Consider the following 18,912-nt stretch of genomic DNA (forward strand, 5'->3'; position numbering starts at 1 on the left):
CTGGAAACAGATGATTTTAATGGAATATCTACATAGGTGTACAGAGGAACATTTCCAGTAACCATCAGGCCTGTGTTCTAATGCTACATTGTGTTAGCTACCGTTGCCATGGATGTAGGTTTCGTGCTGAGTGGAGCAAACATATGTACAATTTCAGAAAAAACACAAGATATTGTATAATGTTTTCAATATTTACTTGTTCCATCCATTATCTCCACGCTACTTAGCTGTGCTGCCCTACCAACTTGTCACAGTAAACCTCAATTTTGCTTTAAAGGAAAAATCATTAAGTGTAGGTTTCATTTGAACATTGGAACAATAAGTCTTTGGGCAAAAATTTGTCCCTTTTCTGCATCAATCTAGACCATCTACATTAATTTCATTGCCACTTTCCATCACTTTTTTTTTACGAATTAAATTTCTAAATTGCTTACAAAATGGAGAACCTTTCCTGACTTTATGTGATTTCTTATTCCTATAGGGTTTTCACCTTCCTAACACCATGTGGTGGTTTCATTTGTCTCTTTTTATGCCTATCTGTTTTATTTTGCTGTCTTGTGATGGATTTTTGAAATGCTCTCAAAATAAACATTACATTTATTTTTAAAGCAGTTTAGGGGGACTCATCCCAGCGTCCCTCCCACCCTAAATCTCCGCCTCTGCTCGCTGTCCAACCTCTCCCCTCTCTGCTGCAAACTTCATAAAGAGGAGTTGAAGTTTTGACCGGCAACAGTTGCCAGGAGTCACAGTTGAGGAACAGACAAATTTTTTGTCCCACAAAAACTCTCCTCTGATGCCAGGTGACATGGAGAACCCGCGGAAGAGATCCGCGGTTGAAGGCTCAGGTGAGACCAAACTATTCGACTTCTAAGCTTTTAAGTTTGTTTCCTTGCTCATTACGTTTTCCTTTGTCTTCTGCATGCTCGTTAAAGTCACCTGTGTTGGCAAAGATTCCTCCCACCTGAGCTGAAACTGAGTTTTTCTGTGACTTTCATTTGGAGATCTGAGCTTCTTAGAAGTCATTTTACTCACAGAATATTTATTCTAACCTTTAAACATTATTTGAAACCCATATTTGACAGGTAGTGGAAGGATTTTGCACCTGTTGTCACATGATTGTGGGTCATTCTGTGCAGTTGAATGATTTCTACTAATCCTGGGGGCAGGATGTGAAGCTGAAGGACATTATTTCTTCATCAGCAAGTGGAAATCCTCAGTTGCTTCCAAGATCTACCTATGACACCGTTAAATAATTCGCTTTTAATTGGACATCTTCTGTGACAATTGACTATTTTTCATCAAGATCAGCATAAACTAGCAGCTTTAAATTCCAAATCCAGTACAGTGAGCTGACATTTCTTCTCTGTGTTGCAATGCATTGATAATGTGATCAGTCTTGGCAGACAGCAGTTGACAGCATGGGGGAGAGAAGGGTTGACACTGCATGACTCTCAGGAGGTATTTGTTAGTCACGCACATTTCCACAGAGGGGCATCGGTCCTGGATGTCAGTGGACTTCCAAACCTCGCATGCAAATGATGTGCCGTGTATTTTTTTAAAAGTCTGTGCTCCGTCATTCAGAGAACGGTGCTGAACGGCTCTGTGTCGGGCCTCAGCATTTAGATCCAGGTACAGTGGAGACGCCTCCTCCAGACTCCTCTGCACAGCACTTCTGCCACTTCACGCCCAAATGTTTCATCACCGTCCACAAAGGTGAGACATTATTCAATTCTATTATTATTATTATTATTATTATTATTATTCAATCCATGATTGAAATGCAACATTATCTGAAGTGTTTGAATGTTTCGCTGACATGCGAAATGTTTCAATAAGCTGAAGGTAGTGAGAAAAGTTGTCTTTTTGTGACCTGCAGGACCTCAAGTCGCCTCAGCTCGATCTACTCCGTCCCACTACGGGGAGGACGGATGGCATGAAGCCACCTCCAAGACCACAATCAGAGTTGAAAATGAGGTGGAGGCTCACAGGGAGGCCAACAACTACAAGGTACTCTAGTGCATCTGATCTGTGCCCACTATTGTTTCGGGTTTTCCACATAAAAGTCCTCCGGTTTCCTGGAGGCATGAATACTTCACAGCAGTGGGATCCCTGCATGGCTGGAGGGAAGAATGTGAGGTTTCATTTGTGGGGAAACAATACAGGAGCGTGTGTTCTTGGCGGCTGATTTGCTCAAATGATCCACTCATTGATGTTTGGGAAGAACAGAGAAGCAGGTGATGCATATTAAGCAAACATGTCAGTCTGGCTGTATATAGAACTCACTCGTGTTTAAAAGTGTCGTGGTTTCTCTTAGATGTGCCGACGTGACACTGTTGCTTTTAATATAATTTTATTATAAAAAGACAGCATCTGAACAGGCCCCATGGTTTGCCTGTGGAGGTTCACAGCCAATACGAATGATGGGCTAGTGGTCATTTTGTACCCTTCTGGTGAAGGATATGATCTCAACATGTGATGACTGTGGTGAGAAACAGGATGCACCCCTAAATCAACATAACAGAGTTTCTCTTCTAGGATAACTGAAGGCACTCGCTAATGTCGGTCCATGTATTGAAACCTAACATAACATGGCTTCCCTTCAATGACAGGCCCCACTTTAATTTATGATCTCCCAGGCACAGAAGCCACTTTAACGTAAATGATCCCAACCAAAACAGAAACGCGCATCACAGATCAGAGACTACCTACTTACATAGGGAAAGAGGAAATATATGTTTTCCCACAGGTTACTGGTCAGATACAATAGACAAAATGGATTCCGTTCTACTAGCTTATTAAGTAATACATGTCTCAGATCAGATGGTACAAAAGTGCAGTAAACTGTCATTTTCGTTCATACACGAAGTTACTCATGAAGTTTGCTGCCTTTATTCTCCTTTTTTTACTAACTTGATTAATTTTTAAAAGTGCTGTTAACTGTCATTTTCATTCACATGATTTATTGATGATCATGATTTTAAAAGGAAAAAATATGCCAGTTTTCTTTAGCACTGTTTGTTTGTGATGTATTTTTATTCAACATTTTTCAGTTTGGCTTCAGGAAATGGAAGGGCAACGTAACTGAGAGGCCTATAGAAGACAGATCAGATATCGTCAAAGAGCTGTACTCTAACCTCAGTGTTGTGAAGCCTCAAGAAGGTCTGTGTTTATGCTTTGCATGCTAATACAAATATTGGATTGACACATTAAACAGGTAATGTATATTTATGATTTCTTTTTTGTTTTTGTTTTAGGCTCAGTGATCACCTTTGGAAATGTAATGTATGTGGTTTTATTTGGATGGTGGATATCATTAATCTACGTCCTTGTTGGTTTGTTAATGTTTGGAACGATCTTCGGTTACCGTTACGGTGAGTATCTTCAAAATAAAACATCACTCAGAACTGTAGTTTAACTTAAAAATAGAAGATTGTGCCTTTATTTTTTTTTTCTTTCAGGAAAAGTTTGTTGGAAGCTGGCATTGTACTTCCTTTGGCCATTTGGGAAGTTTATAGAGAAGGTAATAAGAAAAGTGATGCTTCAGTGTGGAGTTTGCATTTTAAAATTGATGATGAGAGCTGTGATGAAGAATCATTTAAGTATTTTTTTTTTCTCAAGTGACATGTTTTATTAGCCTGTCACCTGGAAGATTGGGACATGTAATCATTTAATTTTTTTCAGCCTGGTAGAGCCCCTGTGAAGCCTCCAGATGGTGACGAAAACGGAGCCGATGAAGACGCTGTGGGGGCCAAAGACTCTGCACCTCTTCTGGTGTCGTCACCAATCGGTGACCTCTCCATGCCAGTCCCTGTTATCAACCCTCACATTGTTTCAATCTCTGTCGCACAGCCGGAAGATATGAAAAGTTCAGACTACTGGGTAGGAAAGTCAGACAATCACTTTTTGCAAAAGAAAGTTTTGCAGTATTTCCACATTTTATTATTGATTCTTGGTTCATCTCTACAGTGTCACATCAGTACCTACATTTGGTTCTTACTGGGTTACCCTGTCCTGGCGGTGGTCCACGGTCTTGCTTGTGTTCTCTCCTGGCTGCTGGTCTTCACCATCCCAGTAGCAAAACTGAACGCTCACATTCTGACCGCTGTCCTCCTCATGGCACCCAAGGACATCCAGATTCAGAGACTGGACAAGGTGCAGGACCTTTTTCTGAAACAGTAGATAGAAAATGCATGCAGGAGTTTCAATAATCTTTTTTGCTTTGAGCATCATGAATGAAATGGATTTTAACCGTGATCTTTGGATCTTGTCCTTTTTTGCAGGCACTCCGTGTTGAGAGGGGAGTAATCTTGTGCTGTTACCGTGCTTTCAATGTGTATTACTACAAATATACCATCCAAGGAATCAACATTTTTGCTCTCAGTATCCTTTTTAAGTTGTTATAGGAGCTGAGACTGTGACAAGTAGGAGTTGCTGCTGGTCTGTCCACTGTCTGTTTGTCCTCCTTAAGTCTATATTCTTTGCAGACCTGCTTCCCCTGGTTGTAATCACTTTGATTATTGGCTATACTGACCATGAGCACAAATACTTCAGTGCAGAGACCACATTTGCCACAGCCATCATGTCCATCATTCCCTTGTCCTACTATATTGGAATGGGAATAGCCAGGTAAAGTTCCTGCATTTTGGGAGCAATGTAACTATGTATAGTTTTTATTTATTTATGTAACTATTCTCTACAGCATTTCTGCACAGAGTAACTTTGCAGTGGGAGCGGTGGTGAACGCTACCTTCGGCTCCATCACAGAGATGACCTTCTACATCACAGCTCTGCTTCAGGGGCACCGAGCTGCCACCAAATGTTACGAAGAGATAGTCAAAGCTGCGCTGACTGGGACTTTGCTCGGATGTATACTGTTCATACCCGTAAGTGTCTGAGAAGGACAGATGAACACACACTTGTCTGTCAGTTGGCAAGCAGCATTATGATGCTTTCATTGAAAAAAGCATGCATGCTCTCGATGAGATGGACATGGTGGCTTTTATTGATTAACTGCTGCATTTTTTTTCACTGACAGATATCCATATTCATACACTGTTTGCTGACTGCTCTACTGCACAGGGTATCTGCATGATTATTGGGGGCATTAAACACAGCGAGCAGAGATTCAACAGCCGTTCAGCTGGAGTGAGCTCAGCTTTACTTTTCATATCAATTGGAGGTAAGGATGGCATTTGTACCCCTTTGAAATTCAAGTACTTTCTGGGCATTTACTTATTCTGTGACATTTTTATTCAGTATGGGCTCTTTTTGAAGAATAAATTTCTGCAGCTCTATGGGAAAAGCACAACCATGACTAGAATTGAGCAAAATTAAAAATGTTTTGTTGTGCGATATAAAGTTCTAATATAAGTCCTAAAAGAAGCAGTGAAGATTGGGTTTCTTTGATCACTTACTGTAAAAAAAGAAGTAAAACTTGGTATCAAGTGCCCATGAATGTTACCAACTACTTGTACAAATATGGTGCAATATTTTACTGAAGTTTTCAATCTGTTGTTGTTTACCTATAGAGCCAAAATGTCCAAGAATTTAAAACACAACTCTTCGTTGCTTTTGCGGAATCTGGTTATATTGAAACCTGTGGAATACAGCTAGTTCGTTAAGGTTTGCAACCCAATAGTACATTGTGGATGAATAGTTCAAAGGCTGTTGGAAAAGTTGAAGATCTGTTGATTCTTTCCATTTTTACTGCTTCTGCCTCTGATAAATAATCCAATCTTGAGACCATATGCTTTTCAACTCTACCTGTGGGTTTTTGGGTTCCAAAGCTTGAACAATAATTCCTCCATGTACTGATTCTTAACACTCTAAAATTATCGCCCTTAGGTGTGTTTGCGCCTACTCTCTTCTCAAAGACCTTCGGTAATCTGGTGTGTGAAAGCTGCTCGAATATTCCAGGCAATGCCAGTGTACCCTTCATCTGCAAGGACTGTCACTACGACACGGTGGGCAGCTGCTTCCGTTCTTTCCCTCCCGTGACCCCCAGTTTCTCTCTTCTGTTGTAGATCAGCTGAAGTAACATATCAGCCTTGTACAAATGTGATTTTTCTAGTGCCAATAAATGATCTTGGAAATCAAAGGGACTCCTAATGTCAATTTTAGTGATCCAACAGCTGAACATTGAAACTTTCTTGGTTCAGTATATTTATCTAAAATTGTTTCATTTTGATTTTTCAACCATCATATTTTGTTGCCAACAGAGTCAAACTGACCCACAGTTGATTCTGTCCCATACTGAGTAAGTACAGCTGTTACTTTTCCAACGTAATCAACTCGATAGTTTCTTGAACTATGCATGAATTCAAAAACTTGTTCTCCAGGCCTCTAGTTTACACCATTTCCGTCCTGCTGCCTGCCGCATACCTGATTGGCCTCATCTTCACGCTGAAGACTCACTCCCACATCTATGACATCCACATCAGTGACGGCCACGGGGGCCATGCACACGGTCAGTACGCACAAGAGGACGCCAGCACCCGGCATCCTACTGGTGAGGCCACCATTGGCCGTCTACTTTCCACCAACACGTGTATTAATGCCAGCATTATTGCCACCAGCCACGTTGCAACAGGTGTGTGGGTGTGCATGTGGTTCTTTAATCTTTTTGGGAGCACGATTTGAATGTTTAGCGCTCACTGCTTGCCTGATTAACCAGAATGTGCATGTAACTCACAAGTGTTTCTCGTGCAGTGAAGATGTGGGTGTGTACACCATAAGTCTAAAGAAAGTGAGAGTGAAGGAGAAAAACTTAACTTTAATCCTAAAAAGATGTATGGTTGTATGCAAAAGATTGGGCAAAAGTTTTTTTTTTAATTATTATTCTTTTGACATGACAAGAAGTAAATGCAAACCCTGCTGCCAGTTTGACCTTTAAAAAGTAGAAAACAACTGTAATGGTGCCCAGAAGATTCTCCATCATACTAGTAAGTCTACAAACTTCGCTAATGTGATAGAACTTGTAAAATAGGTCAAGAGCTGTAAGTAGGAATTGTCAGCTGATAACACGGCTTCAAGAAGACACGAAAGCGCTTCCAGCTTGAAATTTCCATTATTCAAAATGTCATTTAGAAGGCAAAATCTGGAGGACAGATAAAAATTTCACACAAAACTGCTAATCTTTTTTGACAGGAAGACAAAGCAAATCACAAGATACAATTAAGCACAATGACCAAAAAACTAATTGTTTAAAAAAGGTAATGAAATATTAAAAACAAAAGATACCGTGCAATATGAGATCCAGTCAGTGTCGAGTTTGTGAGTTGCGTTTGTGCAGTTCTTACATTAAAAAGTAAATAGTTTGGGGGGAAAATTGGAAGCAGTTAGTTTTGTTCATTCATTCATCAAAGTGGAAAGAAGCTTGTTTCTGCAGTAGAACACAGATCCAAATACTACCATAAATTTCAAGAAACCCAAAGTAAGACTTTTGTATTTCTCCTCCCAGTATTCAGAAAATCTTAAGCATTCCTTTCCAAACGAGCTAAAAATATCTCGGCACATTACATGATCTGCAAGAAACATGCCACAATTGCTGTTGATTATCATCCGTTTTTTTTTTTTCAAGCTCATGGTGTAACGGTAACAGTTTCACAGCAGAGGTAGATGATTCTTTGCACTTAATGAGCAAAATACAATGCATGATCTGCCCTGAGTGCCCGAACTGTTGCATATGACTGTATTACGAGGGATAATATTGACCTCAGTATTAAGGCAGGTCATAATTGCGAAGCTTAAACATTTGGTGAGCTTAGTGTGCATCATCCGCAGGTCACCATGTTGTCCACTGGTCTCGGTGGAGGGCCCTCGCAGTGCTCATTGTTGCCACAGTGCTGATGGCCTGCTGTGCCGATCTCAGCACTGAGAACATCGAGCCCATTCTGGCCCATTTCTCCATCTCACAGGTATGTAAAAGGCAGTATTCCTTTAAAGAAAATGATGTATAATAATTCATGAAATCGTTTAACTTTGAAAACCTTCCATTAAAGCTGAAACTGAAGCGGTAGAATGGAAATATTGAGGATAACAATACAGAAAAGCCTTTTAAAAAAAAAAAAAAAAAGAAGTGGGAAGAAAAGAAATGCCCTGCATATATGGAGACTTAATGTATTTGATAAAGATACTGGACATAGATATATTGATGATATATGTGGGGGTGTGACTTGTCTGCCTGATTGTTTACACTGAGGTGTATCTTGTGTCTTGCAGTACTTCATTGGTGTCACAGTCTTGGCTATGGTGCCAGAGCTTCCTGAAATTGTCAATGGAATCCAGTTTGCGCTGCAAAACAATATCAGCCTGAGGTATGAGTGCATTGTGTTCTTGTTACAAACCAGGCCCTGCAACAGAAAAACTGAAAGTTTTCTATTATAAGGATTCTATATGAATCCTAACAATAGAAAATTGTATACTTAACTCAAACAGGGTCATGTTAAAGAAGAGTTTCAATCTATTTTAAGCCTGTGTATGTGTAATCCTGAGTCCAATAGATGACATGGGAGATGAGATATATATATATATATATATATATATGTGTGATTCTTATCTAATCCGTTTAAAGATGCTGTTGCAGTTTTACACAGATGAATCTATGAAGGCACGCAGACAGATGGCAGATCATTTTACACTACAGACTGCAATGGTCAAAGTTCAAGGTGTAATATTATAAAGAAGTCTCAACTGTATCCATACTAGATGCGACAATGCATATTTTGAGGGCAGATGCAATATATCCTCAAAGTGAAAGTACGATTTGGAATGCAACCTATGTTGAGGGTAGGGGTCTACAACAGCATTTATCAGGTACTTGATTGAGAGATTTTCCTACACAATCTTAACACCTTGAGACATCCCTCACCTGGCAGTTTGACAACCATTCACACTCTGAGGCATGCGCTTTCCGTGAGTTTTAGGAGTGACAGTATATATCTGGGACTCCTCATCAGTCATTTAGAACTGGCCTTGTGGATGAGAGGAGAAACTGCTGAAGCGCTTAGTAACGTTTTAACTTGTGCAATTTTTCCGTTCGCAGCCTTGAAGTGGGCAGCTGTATTGCTGTGCAGGTCTGCATGATTCAGATCCCACTGCTCATTCTCTTCAATGCATTCTATGTAAGTTAAATATCTCCGTTTTTGTCGGGTAGGAGGTTTTTGAGCCTGAAATAACAGTTTCCCCAACAACAACAATTCTCCCCAGGACGTTGGATTTGTTCTGGTATTCAGCGATATTCATCTTTGGGCCAGTATCTTCAGTGTCATTCTAGTCAACTACATCTTCATGGATGGAAAATGTGACTACTTTCAGGGTAAGTCATGTTAAGAATTCTAGGAGCCAAATAGTATCACTTTGCAGGAATCTACAGATACGTTTTCAAAGAACTGACTGCTTTATGGCTGTTTGCTGTGAAATTGATTATAGTTGAATTGGCAAAAAGATTCTAATCCACCTTGTTTTGTCTGCAGGAACGGCTCTAGTGGTGGTTTATCTCATCCTTCTGGCCCTTTACTTCTTCGCTCCTTCGCCACGCTCCTGTTAATCTGCTCGCCAAATAAAATGCTGACACTCCAGAAGCTTATGCCACTACAGATTCCTTCATCTTGGGGTGGTGTGGGTTCACAGGCATGAAACTGCCAGCTCTGGTTGTAATTTAAAGAAAAAACAATTGAGACTTTGCTGTTGCATTTAATTGTAAATTTTTGGTATTTATTCTGGTTGTGATTCACTGTAATATGTGGTTTCTAGATTTAATAAATGTATCTATTCAGAAAAGCTGGTCTGCAAAGATTTTTTTTTCTTTTCCCCCGACAACCTACACTGCATGTATGTTGGATTTAGACACGTTTTATTTGGAAACGTGACTGTACATCATTCATTTTGATTCATTTAGCATGCTGAACAAACGGGACAAATGCATGCATGCTGCCACCTTGATGAGCATTCTCAAAACGGAAGAGGCAACAGAAATTCATGCACAGCCGTCTAAAAATGGAACACAAAGCAAACTGGGTTCTAATTCTCTTATGCATCGTGCTAATTAGTAGTCAAGTGAAGGAAACTGTGGACAGGGGGCTATTTACAGAACACTTTTATTGACAGAACTCGAACACAACATTCGTACAAGCCTACTGTACAACATCTTAGAGGTCATCTGTAAAACAATCTTCCAGGAAATGAAATGATGCAGAAAGCAGGTAATGACACCAGGTAGTTTGGAATGCCAGAACAGAAATAGAAACAGGGTGAAGGTGAAGAAGTGCAGGCATTTGTGGGCATCATACCATCTGGCAGCATCACAACCTGATTGAAAGTGTCACCCAACCTCATTCCTTTTTAATATCACACTCTGAAGGTGTGACATTGTTTGGCATCGGTTAAATGAAACACATGAACATATTGGTTTAAAACACTAAGTGCTTTTTAGGCTAATGACCAACATGATGCATCGCATTTCAAAAATCAATGTCTGGTCATTAAGAAGAAGAAAATACAAAGTCTTCAACATTAAGACAGGAAAAATCTAAGTTTTGGCCAGCAGCACATTTAGTGATTATAGTTGACGATTGGATTCTTAAAATATTCCCCAAATCTTAAGAATTTAGTATACACATGCAAAGATCTTATACTGCCCGTATTTATGAAATGTCTCCCTAATTACAACTTTGGAAAAGGCACTGCAGTATAAATGTATGGTTGTAAAAGCATGCTACTGAAGCAACTCTGTGCAAAACAGTTTTTCATGTCATCAACGAAGAGGGAGTAAAAGTAGAATGAAGTCTTTATTCAAACAAAAGCATTTTAAATAAATGTCAAAGAGCACCAGATTCACAGTGATGTGTAGCATGGTTTGGTTTACAAATGAAAGCCGCCAAGGGAAATAAATTGTCTTGAAGACACCCACCTTCCTTCTCCCTTTTCTGCAGATGATTCTTCGGTCTAGACTGTATCGATGTATAATGGAAAGTACAGGAAATACAAGACCTAGACACCTGCTCTAAACCTTTCTTTGCATGTTAATGAAGCGCAGTGTTTCTGCATGTTTTAGGCAACTTCTCACAAACTTGGACCATTATCAAGTTGTGCAATTTAGTCTTTCAGTTTTTAATGTAATTCTTTCCTTCCAGGCAGACATGAGTCTAAACATTAAAATAATTTGGAGAGTAAACCCTTGCAGGGGGGACCATGTCTGCTTTTCTATCCCCAGACATGAAAATCAGAGATTGACTGCAGAATCCACACAATTTTCAAGCTTCTGGTTTCGATTCTAAAACACTACACCATGTCTGCAGCAATTAAAACTACATGTGAGCTGTATTAAATTGGCTAAAATGGACAAAAACACTGCCATGGTTGTTCAGCAAAACTTCTGTCGGTCACCTTTTTACACTGAAATAATCACTGATCACTCTTGCTTGTAGAATCTATTAAAAAAAAAAAAAAAGAGGTAAATGCCTACAAATATGCAAGACAAAATGTGCAAACAGCAATATCAGTTCAAGAGAATACCCCCCAAAAAGTGATGAAGTCCTTTAAATAAATATACATGCATTCTTCCATCGCACAGAATTCTTAAAATTACTAGAGATTTTTCAACAAAAAAATAAAAAATAAAATAAAATAAAATGGGAGTAGACAGTGTTTGACTTCATGGCAAAAAAAAATTTTTCCATTTATTTAGTTTTGGAGGCTGAAACAAGAATCCAGACTTGGCTTGACACAAATGCATCATGTAAGGAACAGTGGTGGCAGGGGGGGTTTTGAGTAAAATCCATAAAACATTCCACATATATTTTCTTTATCGTCACCGTAACTACAAAAAATTAGAACAAAAACAACGAAAAAAGGCATCCCATTGTTTTTGGTTTTAAGGCGGGGCTACGTTAGGCAGGGGAAGGGGAGGGCGTTATCACGAAAACTTGGCGTGAATTAAATTCTGTGCTCTGTCAGACCTCCTCTCCTCCTCGCTGTCCAGCCCAGCCCTTCCATTTTCATCTGTCCGTGCTCCACTCTGCCTATTTCAAGCGTTCAATGAGTTCCTGTGTGAGGCCCAGGTTGAGCAGCTGCATGGTGGGGAGTGCAGTCAGGTGGGGAAAGGCCTTGAGGAGCTTCTCCCAGCAGAGCTCCAGCAGGCTGGGCACCGCCAGCCAGATCTTGAACAGAGAGCCAGTTCTCTTGTTCTCATGGATGTTCACCACGCCACCGTGGATGTACATGCAGCCAGCCTGGAGACAAAGTGAAACAAAGAGGGAAACACATATATTTAATATAGAATACATAACTTGAGCTTTTAAACGCCCTCTTGGGTGCACCATTGGTGACTAGTGGGAAAAGCAACCCACACAGTAGACCCACAAATTGATCTAATACACTGTAAGCTAAACAAAAACATCTTCAATGTAATTAATTTGCTGTGTATATTACCTATATTTTACTACAGTCAGTGCCAAAAGGTGTGTTCCTACTTTAAAGTTTACATCAGCCATTAAAGTAAGACAAAGAGTAGCGAGGGAGTGCATTCTACTAACTGGGGTAACAGCAGCACAGTGAAAGTAAGCTGGCTCAGGCATCACTGCTGGTAGTTTACTCCACTGGAACGTGTGCAGGTTGATCTTCCACAGATCTGCTAATATCAATTCGCCGTTGTAGCCTCCACAGACAAATACATCTACAACAGAGAGAAAACAGGTGAAGTCAGGTGGAATCAGTTACAAATCCAGCACAGATAACAGGAGAATAAGAGGCCATGATATCAAACCACAGTGCTTATTTATCCATTTCCATTTTTTTTTAAATAAAACAACTCTCACCATTACGTATTTGCACACAGCTATGGCATCTTCTAGGAGCAGGGTACCCTGTCAAAAGAAAACGCATTTTAGAGAAGTGTGCATGAGAACAAAATAGGATCAATAAATGATGAGCTGCAGGATACAGACCTATTTTTTCATGAGGTTTAGTTGTGATCTCCTCCCAGGAATTGGTCTCCAGATTGTAAGCATGTATCTAAAAAAACAAACAAAAACCCAAACATGATACTTGTTTACCATGACTGTGAATTGCAGTTTTTTTACTCGTGATGAGGAAACTGTAAATCCAGTGTTTGTTTACATGGTAAGACAGCAGATGGGTAAGCATTAATTGCTTAACCCTGTGAACCAGAAGAAGAAGTTTCTAGACATTTTTTCTTTTACAGTGGGCTCATTTTTCACTGCAAAGTAAAGTTCTGCACCAACAGAGTGGTGGTGTCTCACCTTATCTAGAGGATAAGACGTCCAGGAAGTTCCTCCTCCCAGAATATAGATCCTCTGTCCGTCATGTGCTATTTCATGCCTGTACCTGTGACACATACATGACAGAAAGCCGAGAGGTTTTATTTCAATCAAAAGAGCTTAGCATGCTTAGTTCCTGTAACGCCGTCATAAATCACACCGCCGCACCGTTCCTCTGGCAGATCGTCAGGGGGGTTGTTGGGCTTGAGGTGGATCCACTCCCTAGTGGTCAGGTCCAGCCTGTGCAGATCTGTGCTGTAGATGTAACCTGTCGTCCCTCCAAACACGTACAGGAAGCCGTTTATAATGACCATTGCCTGGAGCAGAAAAAAGCATGCAACCTCGATGAAGTGGTAACTCTATTAAGTCAAAGCTTCCAGGAGCTCAACATGACATCCTGCTATAAAAGCAAAGGTTCAGGACCTATTAGAGATTACACATTAAGCACTGCAACCAAGATTTACTTCAATATGAATGTGGTGATCAGTAAGGCTACCTGTCCGTAAATTCTGTTGGGTTTCTTCCCTCGACAGTTAAGCAGTGACCATCGCTTGTACTTCACGTTACAAACGTGAACATCGTTGCCGTTATTTTCACCAAAGGGGATCCCAGTACCACCAAACACAAGGAGGTTGTTGCCGTGCAAAACAGCTGAAGGGAGACAGCAAAACAAAATTCGCACACATTTTTTAACACAAACCTGGATTTACTTTTGTGAAGTGTAAATAGTATTAAGCATTAAAATGTTCAAAGCTAAAAAATCTCACCTGACATAGACGCCAGCTCTGTGGGCATGTAGCCCTCTGTTCGGATCTGCTGCCAGCAGCCTGTGGCGAAGTGATACTTCCAAAGCTCCCTGAACAGTGGATAGTCTTCATTCTCTGAGCCTCCAGACTCATCGTAGTCGGGGTTGTACCCTCCAAACACATACAGATTAGTGTTGTCGGCGACACAGCGATGCCCACTGCGGGCACGGGGAGTACGATGACCTGCAAAGGGAGGAATGAAGCTTGAGGAAAAAGGATCGGAGGAAAATAAGAAATCATGCCTCTGAAATGTCGCTGTATGACAGTGAATGAACAGCAACAGGAAACACATAGAGACCAGACTGTGCAAACTCAACAAAGAAATGCAATTATAGCTATGAGGTCACACTGTTAACATTGAGCCACCTTGAGTAATAGTTAATGAAAAAGTGACCCCAGTTATGTGGGACGTGTTCTGCTAACTGGCTGCTGAAGCTTAATTAAAATACAGGCCTTGTGACTTATCTAATTCTACGTGACACAATTTCTCTATTCTTTGGTTCACATCCAGTGAAATCTCGATTTAATGCACCTGCTTGGAGAAAAAAACCTACATTGAGCAATAAGTGTGTCCTCCTCTTTAAATATACACCTATGTAGTGCACTTCAAATTAAATGACACTTTAAACAAGTCTATTTATATCACACAGGGCTGCAGCAATAACTCCACAATTCTCATTGTGATATAAACTGTTTTGCTAACATTCACAACAATATCTGCAACCGTATGAAGGAAAGCTATACGAATGGCAGAAAATAAAGCATCCCCATTCCAGATACTGACATGTCTGTCCTGAGGGATTAGGATTAGCACATTTCTGAGTTGGTACATGATGACAGAATGCAGGGCACATTAGGTCTAACGTTCTTCCTCTGTTTAACATAATAAAAACCGCACAGAGGCCTGTCTACAACACAACTGTGATGTTTCAGCCAACCAATGCAATGATCATGCTTTATAATCAATTGTGAAAGTACATCAGCAGGGCATAGAAAGAGAAGAATGTAGCGAAGTCACAAGACCAAATATCCACTATTGTACAAAACGAATGCTGGATGCAACATAAACTACTACTTTGGCTGGAATGTTTTTGCAGTATTATGTTGTGCCATTAAAGTGATTAAATGCCATGCTTCTGTTTGGTCCCTCGATAAGAGATATAAGAAGAATCCTGAATAGAAATCTATGGGAGAATTCCATGATGCTAAAGATGGCTGCATCACTCTTGTATATTGTGTTGACTCTTTCTGTATTATATTTTATATATTTTTATCTTCTTGTACCTTCACTTTATACACTACCCTAATATTCTGTGTTGTCTCATTGCTTACCCCTTTATTGAATATCCACGCTGCTCTAACAACTTCATTTCCCGCCAGGGATTAATAAAGTCAGTCTAAGTAAGTATTTGCTGTTTCAACACACATAATCTCCATAACAGACGTTATGAAAGCGGCATGCACTATCTTTAAAATGATCAAGATTGTGGTCAGAGACTATCACGAGTCAGTAACAAGTGTCTCATTCATTTACTTCATGTAGAACCCCACATCTCAAACGCAGACAGTGAATAAGGTTGCCAATGCTGACTGCACAGGAAAGCTGGCAAACATTTTAGGGAACAACATTAAGTAGACACATACTTCCAGAGCTGTGGGAAATGATTTATGAGACCACAAACGGTTGAGCTGTGGACATTCAAGCATCTGACAACAGACATGTAAACACCTAACATGCCAATAGACTGTTTTGTCTCTCTCTCATCATCTGTGGAATCGGGTCATTTTCAAAAAGCTGTATTTTAAGGCCCGTTTTTATAGTCATTGGTCAAAGGAATGTCTGTGTGCTGGTCACACTATCTGATCATTGTCCTTAAAGCCATACCTGACCAGGGTGTGGAATAACTTGAAAAACTCTCCAGGTTAACAGCTCAAAAACCTTTTGTTCACTGTCAACTGAACTCAGTTGTAACCATAGCAACAAAAATGGGATTGCATTTGTGAGGAATGAAGACCATTTACATGCCACGTTTAGAAATGTATTCAGTGCAGTTGGAAATCAAAAAGGAGTCCATCCTTTCCTGATTTCCACACACAGTAGATCTCAGTCATTCTGCAAGTAGTGGTTATGACTACTTCATGTCCAAACTGTCAGGGTATGGATGCAGGAAAAACCTACAGCATTGAGAACATACCTGACGAGTCCATAAACTTTGTGCCTGAATGCATCTAATAGTCATCAAGCAGTGTCTTGTGTCTGTTTTGCTTGAAAATGATGCAATTGGCCACCCCGAATGTGTCAAAAAAAATAAAGCCTTAAAATTCAAACTAAAATCCAAAACCTTGAAAGTCAACGTAATGTCAAGCCCAGCAGGCTGTACACCTAAAAGAGGGGAATGTTCGATAGGTGCACAAGGCTTATTTATTATTTAGCAAAACACATTAGTTTGGATATTATTGGTGACAGGCTATTAAAAGAAAATCAAGCAGAATTGCGGGTTCCTGCTAGCCTGAATGTTATAATGCCTAGCAGCGCCAGCAGTATCGGTGACGTTTAAACTTCTGACATTTAATGGTGACATGGACTGTGGAGAGGCTGTTTTAAGTCACACAAGAGTTCCCTGGTCCGAGATAAACGGTTATAAATGACAACAGAGCGCTGTTAGCATGCCGTGCTAATGTTGTTGACCGACCTGCTAACGTCACAGCGAGCGGCGGCCTGCCTGTCAGTCTCTCGAATTTATTCAGCTGCTCCGGACTGCGTGCACCTTCAGCGTCCGACATCGTCTCCGCCTTTTACAATCCAGTCCCGAAGAACGTCACGTCGAATAAAAACAACATCTGCTAAAACGCCGATAAATCATTTCACATTTCAGTCAGTTTTGAAGCCATTCACAAATTTCACCCCCGGCCGTGAGACAGCTTGACCAATCACAGGGTTCGTTACTAGGAGGTGGCGTCATCAGAGGGGGCGGGACTACGCGTGTCAGTTTGTCACCACAACATTTTTTTTAAGTTTTAATATACTGTTTAAGTGTTAACCAGGAGGCTTCCAAGAATCTGGGATAAATATGCCATGATTTTGAATAATAAGCAACAAATTTAAACTATTTCAGCTAAAATCAAAGAATGTGTAGGATTTTTTATGTTTAACCTATTTTTGTTGGCAGGCCAGGTTAATCTCCATAATTAATAATAAACTCCTCAGCCAAACGTTATCCATTTTAAAATTTAAAAAGTAAAACAAAATCTCAAAAATGTCTCTGTGTTTCAGTTACATTTAAATACATTTTGTTGTCCTTTATTATCCAGTGGTGTGTTGGCAAATGTGTCATTCTGTTGGGAATATATATTGTTTTTCATGCTTTGTAGGCCTGTGTAGGTAGAGTAAAAACTAAAAACTAATTTTAAGCTATTGAATCAGAATTACCCATGAAACAGCCATATTAATATTAAGAATTTTGAGAAAAAAAACACAAAATCTTTATAAATTTCGAAGTCTGCATTTCTCCAGCATGTTTTGGCTTATCATTAGTGTAAAGCAAAACTTTAAATAATGAAATCCTGATATTTGAGAGACTTTACTTTGGTGTTAATTTTCCTTTGATTTTGGTTAAGTCTTTTGGTTCACTATGACCAATTCCTTCCACTAGATATATGTTTCTAAATCTATGCTCTGAGCCTGTCCTCTGGATGAAATGCCAGCTAAAGCAGTATGAAAGACACTAAACTGGAAAACCAACCAGGAAGAATGGGAAACTGTCTTTTGGACTTCAGGATTCAAAGGCAGTGTGACAATTATTTTGTGCTGTATGTCCTACAAATAAACAAAAATAAGCTGAACTTCTGTCATCTGCATTGTTACCCGATCTTCATTATAAATATTTAAGTTTATTTTGAACTTGCATGATGGTCATATAGTAGTGACTGAATTACTACAAATTACTGCATTTTATTAACAAATGGAAAAAATCATTGGGAAGCAGTGACAATTATGGGACTTCTGCATTTCTTCTTCAGCTTTTATGTACCTTAAATATGATATATTTCTGTCTTTCAGTGGGAATTTAACTCAACTTCATTAATCTTGCTTTGAAACATGCTACACATTATAAAATAACATGCTGTTGTTGTTTAGATTCAACTACCAACAGTGTCTAAAGCGATTCATACTGACTCCACTTCAAAGTTCTGCAACATAAGCTGCATACAGGCTGTACATTAGTAACAAAACAACTACTCTAATATTTATGTACTTAATTTTTTTTACTTTTATATTATGGTATATTCTTATTTCACATTGGATATTTGTACTTAGAGTGTATATTACACCTGTTGTGCATTTTGCATATTATGTTTTTCTTATTGTTTATTTTGTACTTTCCTGCTTATTTACCTGTATTTATGGTGGTTGTAACTGTATTCTTTCTGCTGTACCAACTAACTTTCCTCTTGGGGATTAATAAAGCATTTCTATTCAATTATTCTATGTTGTGATATAACTGTTATTACCTAAAGAGTCTGAATATTTTTTTCCCATGCAGTGCCATGCTTTCATCTCCCTGAAAGGAAGCATGTGATGAAAATAGACCAACGATGCATAAAAATAAAGTGTGTCATTCTATCAAGAGAAGTAGTTAATTATGTGTAAATAATTAGGCAAAAATGTGTTAAAGATAAAACCTTGCAATTCATTGCCACAAGTGTAAAACGCAATAAAATTAGATGTCAGATGTTAGATGTTCCTATAATAATCCCCACCAGATAAATACTGATAGAGGATGATGATATAATTGTCAAAATAATGCAAAATTTAAATTAGATTCTCT

At 39.4% G+C, this 18,912-nt stretch overlaps 2 protein-coding genes across 2 annotated transcripts; one reads left to right on the forward strand and one right to left on the reverse strand.

The window, feature by feature from the left end:
* The first annotated feature begins 805 nt into the window (after nt 1–805).
* cax1 (cation/H+ exchanger protein 1) lies at nt 806–9,672 on the forward strand. Its single transcript, XM_051951681.1, has 19 exons — nt 806–845; nt 1,582–1,713; nt 1,877–2,007; nt 3,051–3,159; nt 3,255–3,371; nt 3,459–3,520; nt 3,967–4,152; nt 4,281–4,380; nt 4,485–4,626; nt 4,700–4,883; nt 5,080–5,179; nt 5,845–5,963; nt 6,219–6,256; nt 6,339–6,466; nt 7,783–7,916; nt 8,221–8,315; nt 9,044–9,122; nt 9,208–9,316; nt 9,474–9,672. The coding sequence occupies exons 1-19, from the start codon at nt 806–808 to the stop codon at nt 9,545–9,547; spliced, it is 2,079 nt and encodes a 692-aa protein (XP_051807641.1). The 3' UTR covers nt 9,548–9,672.
* Nucleotides 9,673–10,079: 407 nt separating this feature from the next.
* On the reverse strand, nt 10,080–17,030 carry klhdc10 (kelch domain containing 10). The gene is made up of 9 exons (XM_022196557.2): nt 16,777–17,030; nt 14,045–14,266; nt 13,774–13,928; nt 13,446–13,594; nt 13,260–13,344; nt 12,945–13,011; nt 12,816–12,863; nt 12,534–12,673; nt 10,080–12,230 (listed from the first exon to the last, which is right to left on the reverse strand). Exons 1-9 carry the CDS (start codon nt 16,865–16,867, stop codon nt 12,021–12,023), a joined length of 1,167 nt encoding a protein of 388 aa, XP_022052249.1. The 5' UTR covers nt 16,868–17,030; the 3' UTR covers nt 10,080–12,020.
* Between the last annotated feature and the right edge of the window lie 1,882 nt (nt 17,031–18,912).

The sequence above is a fragment of the Acanthochromis polyacanthus genome, chromosome 1, assembly GCF_021347895.1.
Source record: "Acanthochromis polyacanthus isolate Apoly-LR-REF ecotype Palm Island chromosome 1, KAUST_Apoly_ChrSc, whole genome shotgun sequence".
In the NCBI taxonomy this organism is placed as follows: domain Eukaryota; kingdom Metazoa; phylum Chordata; class Actinopteri; family Pomacentridae; genus Acanthochromis; species Acanthochromis polyacanthus.

Bases quoted from the DNA above. Each gene is read 5' to 3' on its own strand.
- cax1 (XM_051951681.1), top strand. From the start codon at position 806: ATGGAGAACCCGCGGAAGAGATCCGCGGTTGAAGGCTCAG. The intron at 846-1,581 runs GTGAGACCAAAC...TCCGTCATTCAG, and splicing joins ATCCGCGGTTGAAGGCTCAG to AGAACGGTGCTGAACGGCTC. The intron at 3,372-3,458 runs GTGAGTATCTTC...TTTTTCTTTCAG, and splicing joins GATCTTCGGTTACCGTTACG to GAAAAGTTTGTTGGAAGCTG.
- klhdc10 (XM_022196557.2), bottom strand. From the start codon at position 16,867: ATGTCGGACGCTGAAGGTGCACGCAGTCCGGAGCAGCTGAATAAATTC. The intron at 13,929-14,044 runs GTGAGATTTTTT...GTCTCCCTTCAG, and splicing joins AGAGCTGGCGTCTATGTCAG to CTGTTTTGCACGGCAACAAC. The intron at 12,864-12,944 runs GTCTGTATCCTG...TTCTTTTGACAG, and splicing joins TAAACCTCATGAAAAAATAG to GGTACCCTGCTCCTAGAAGA.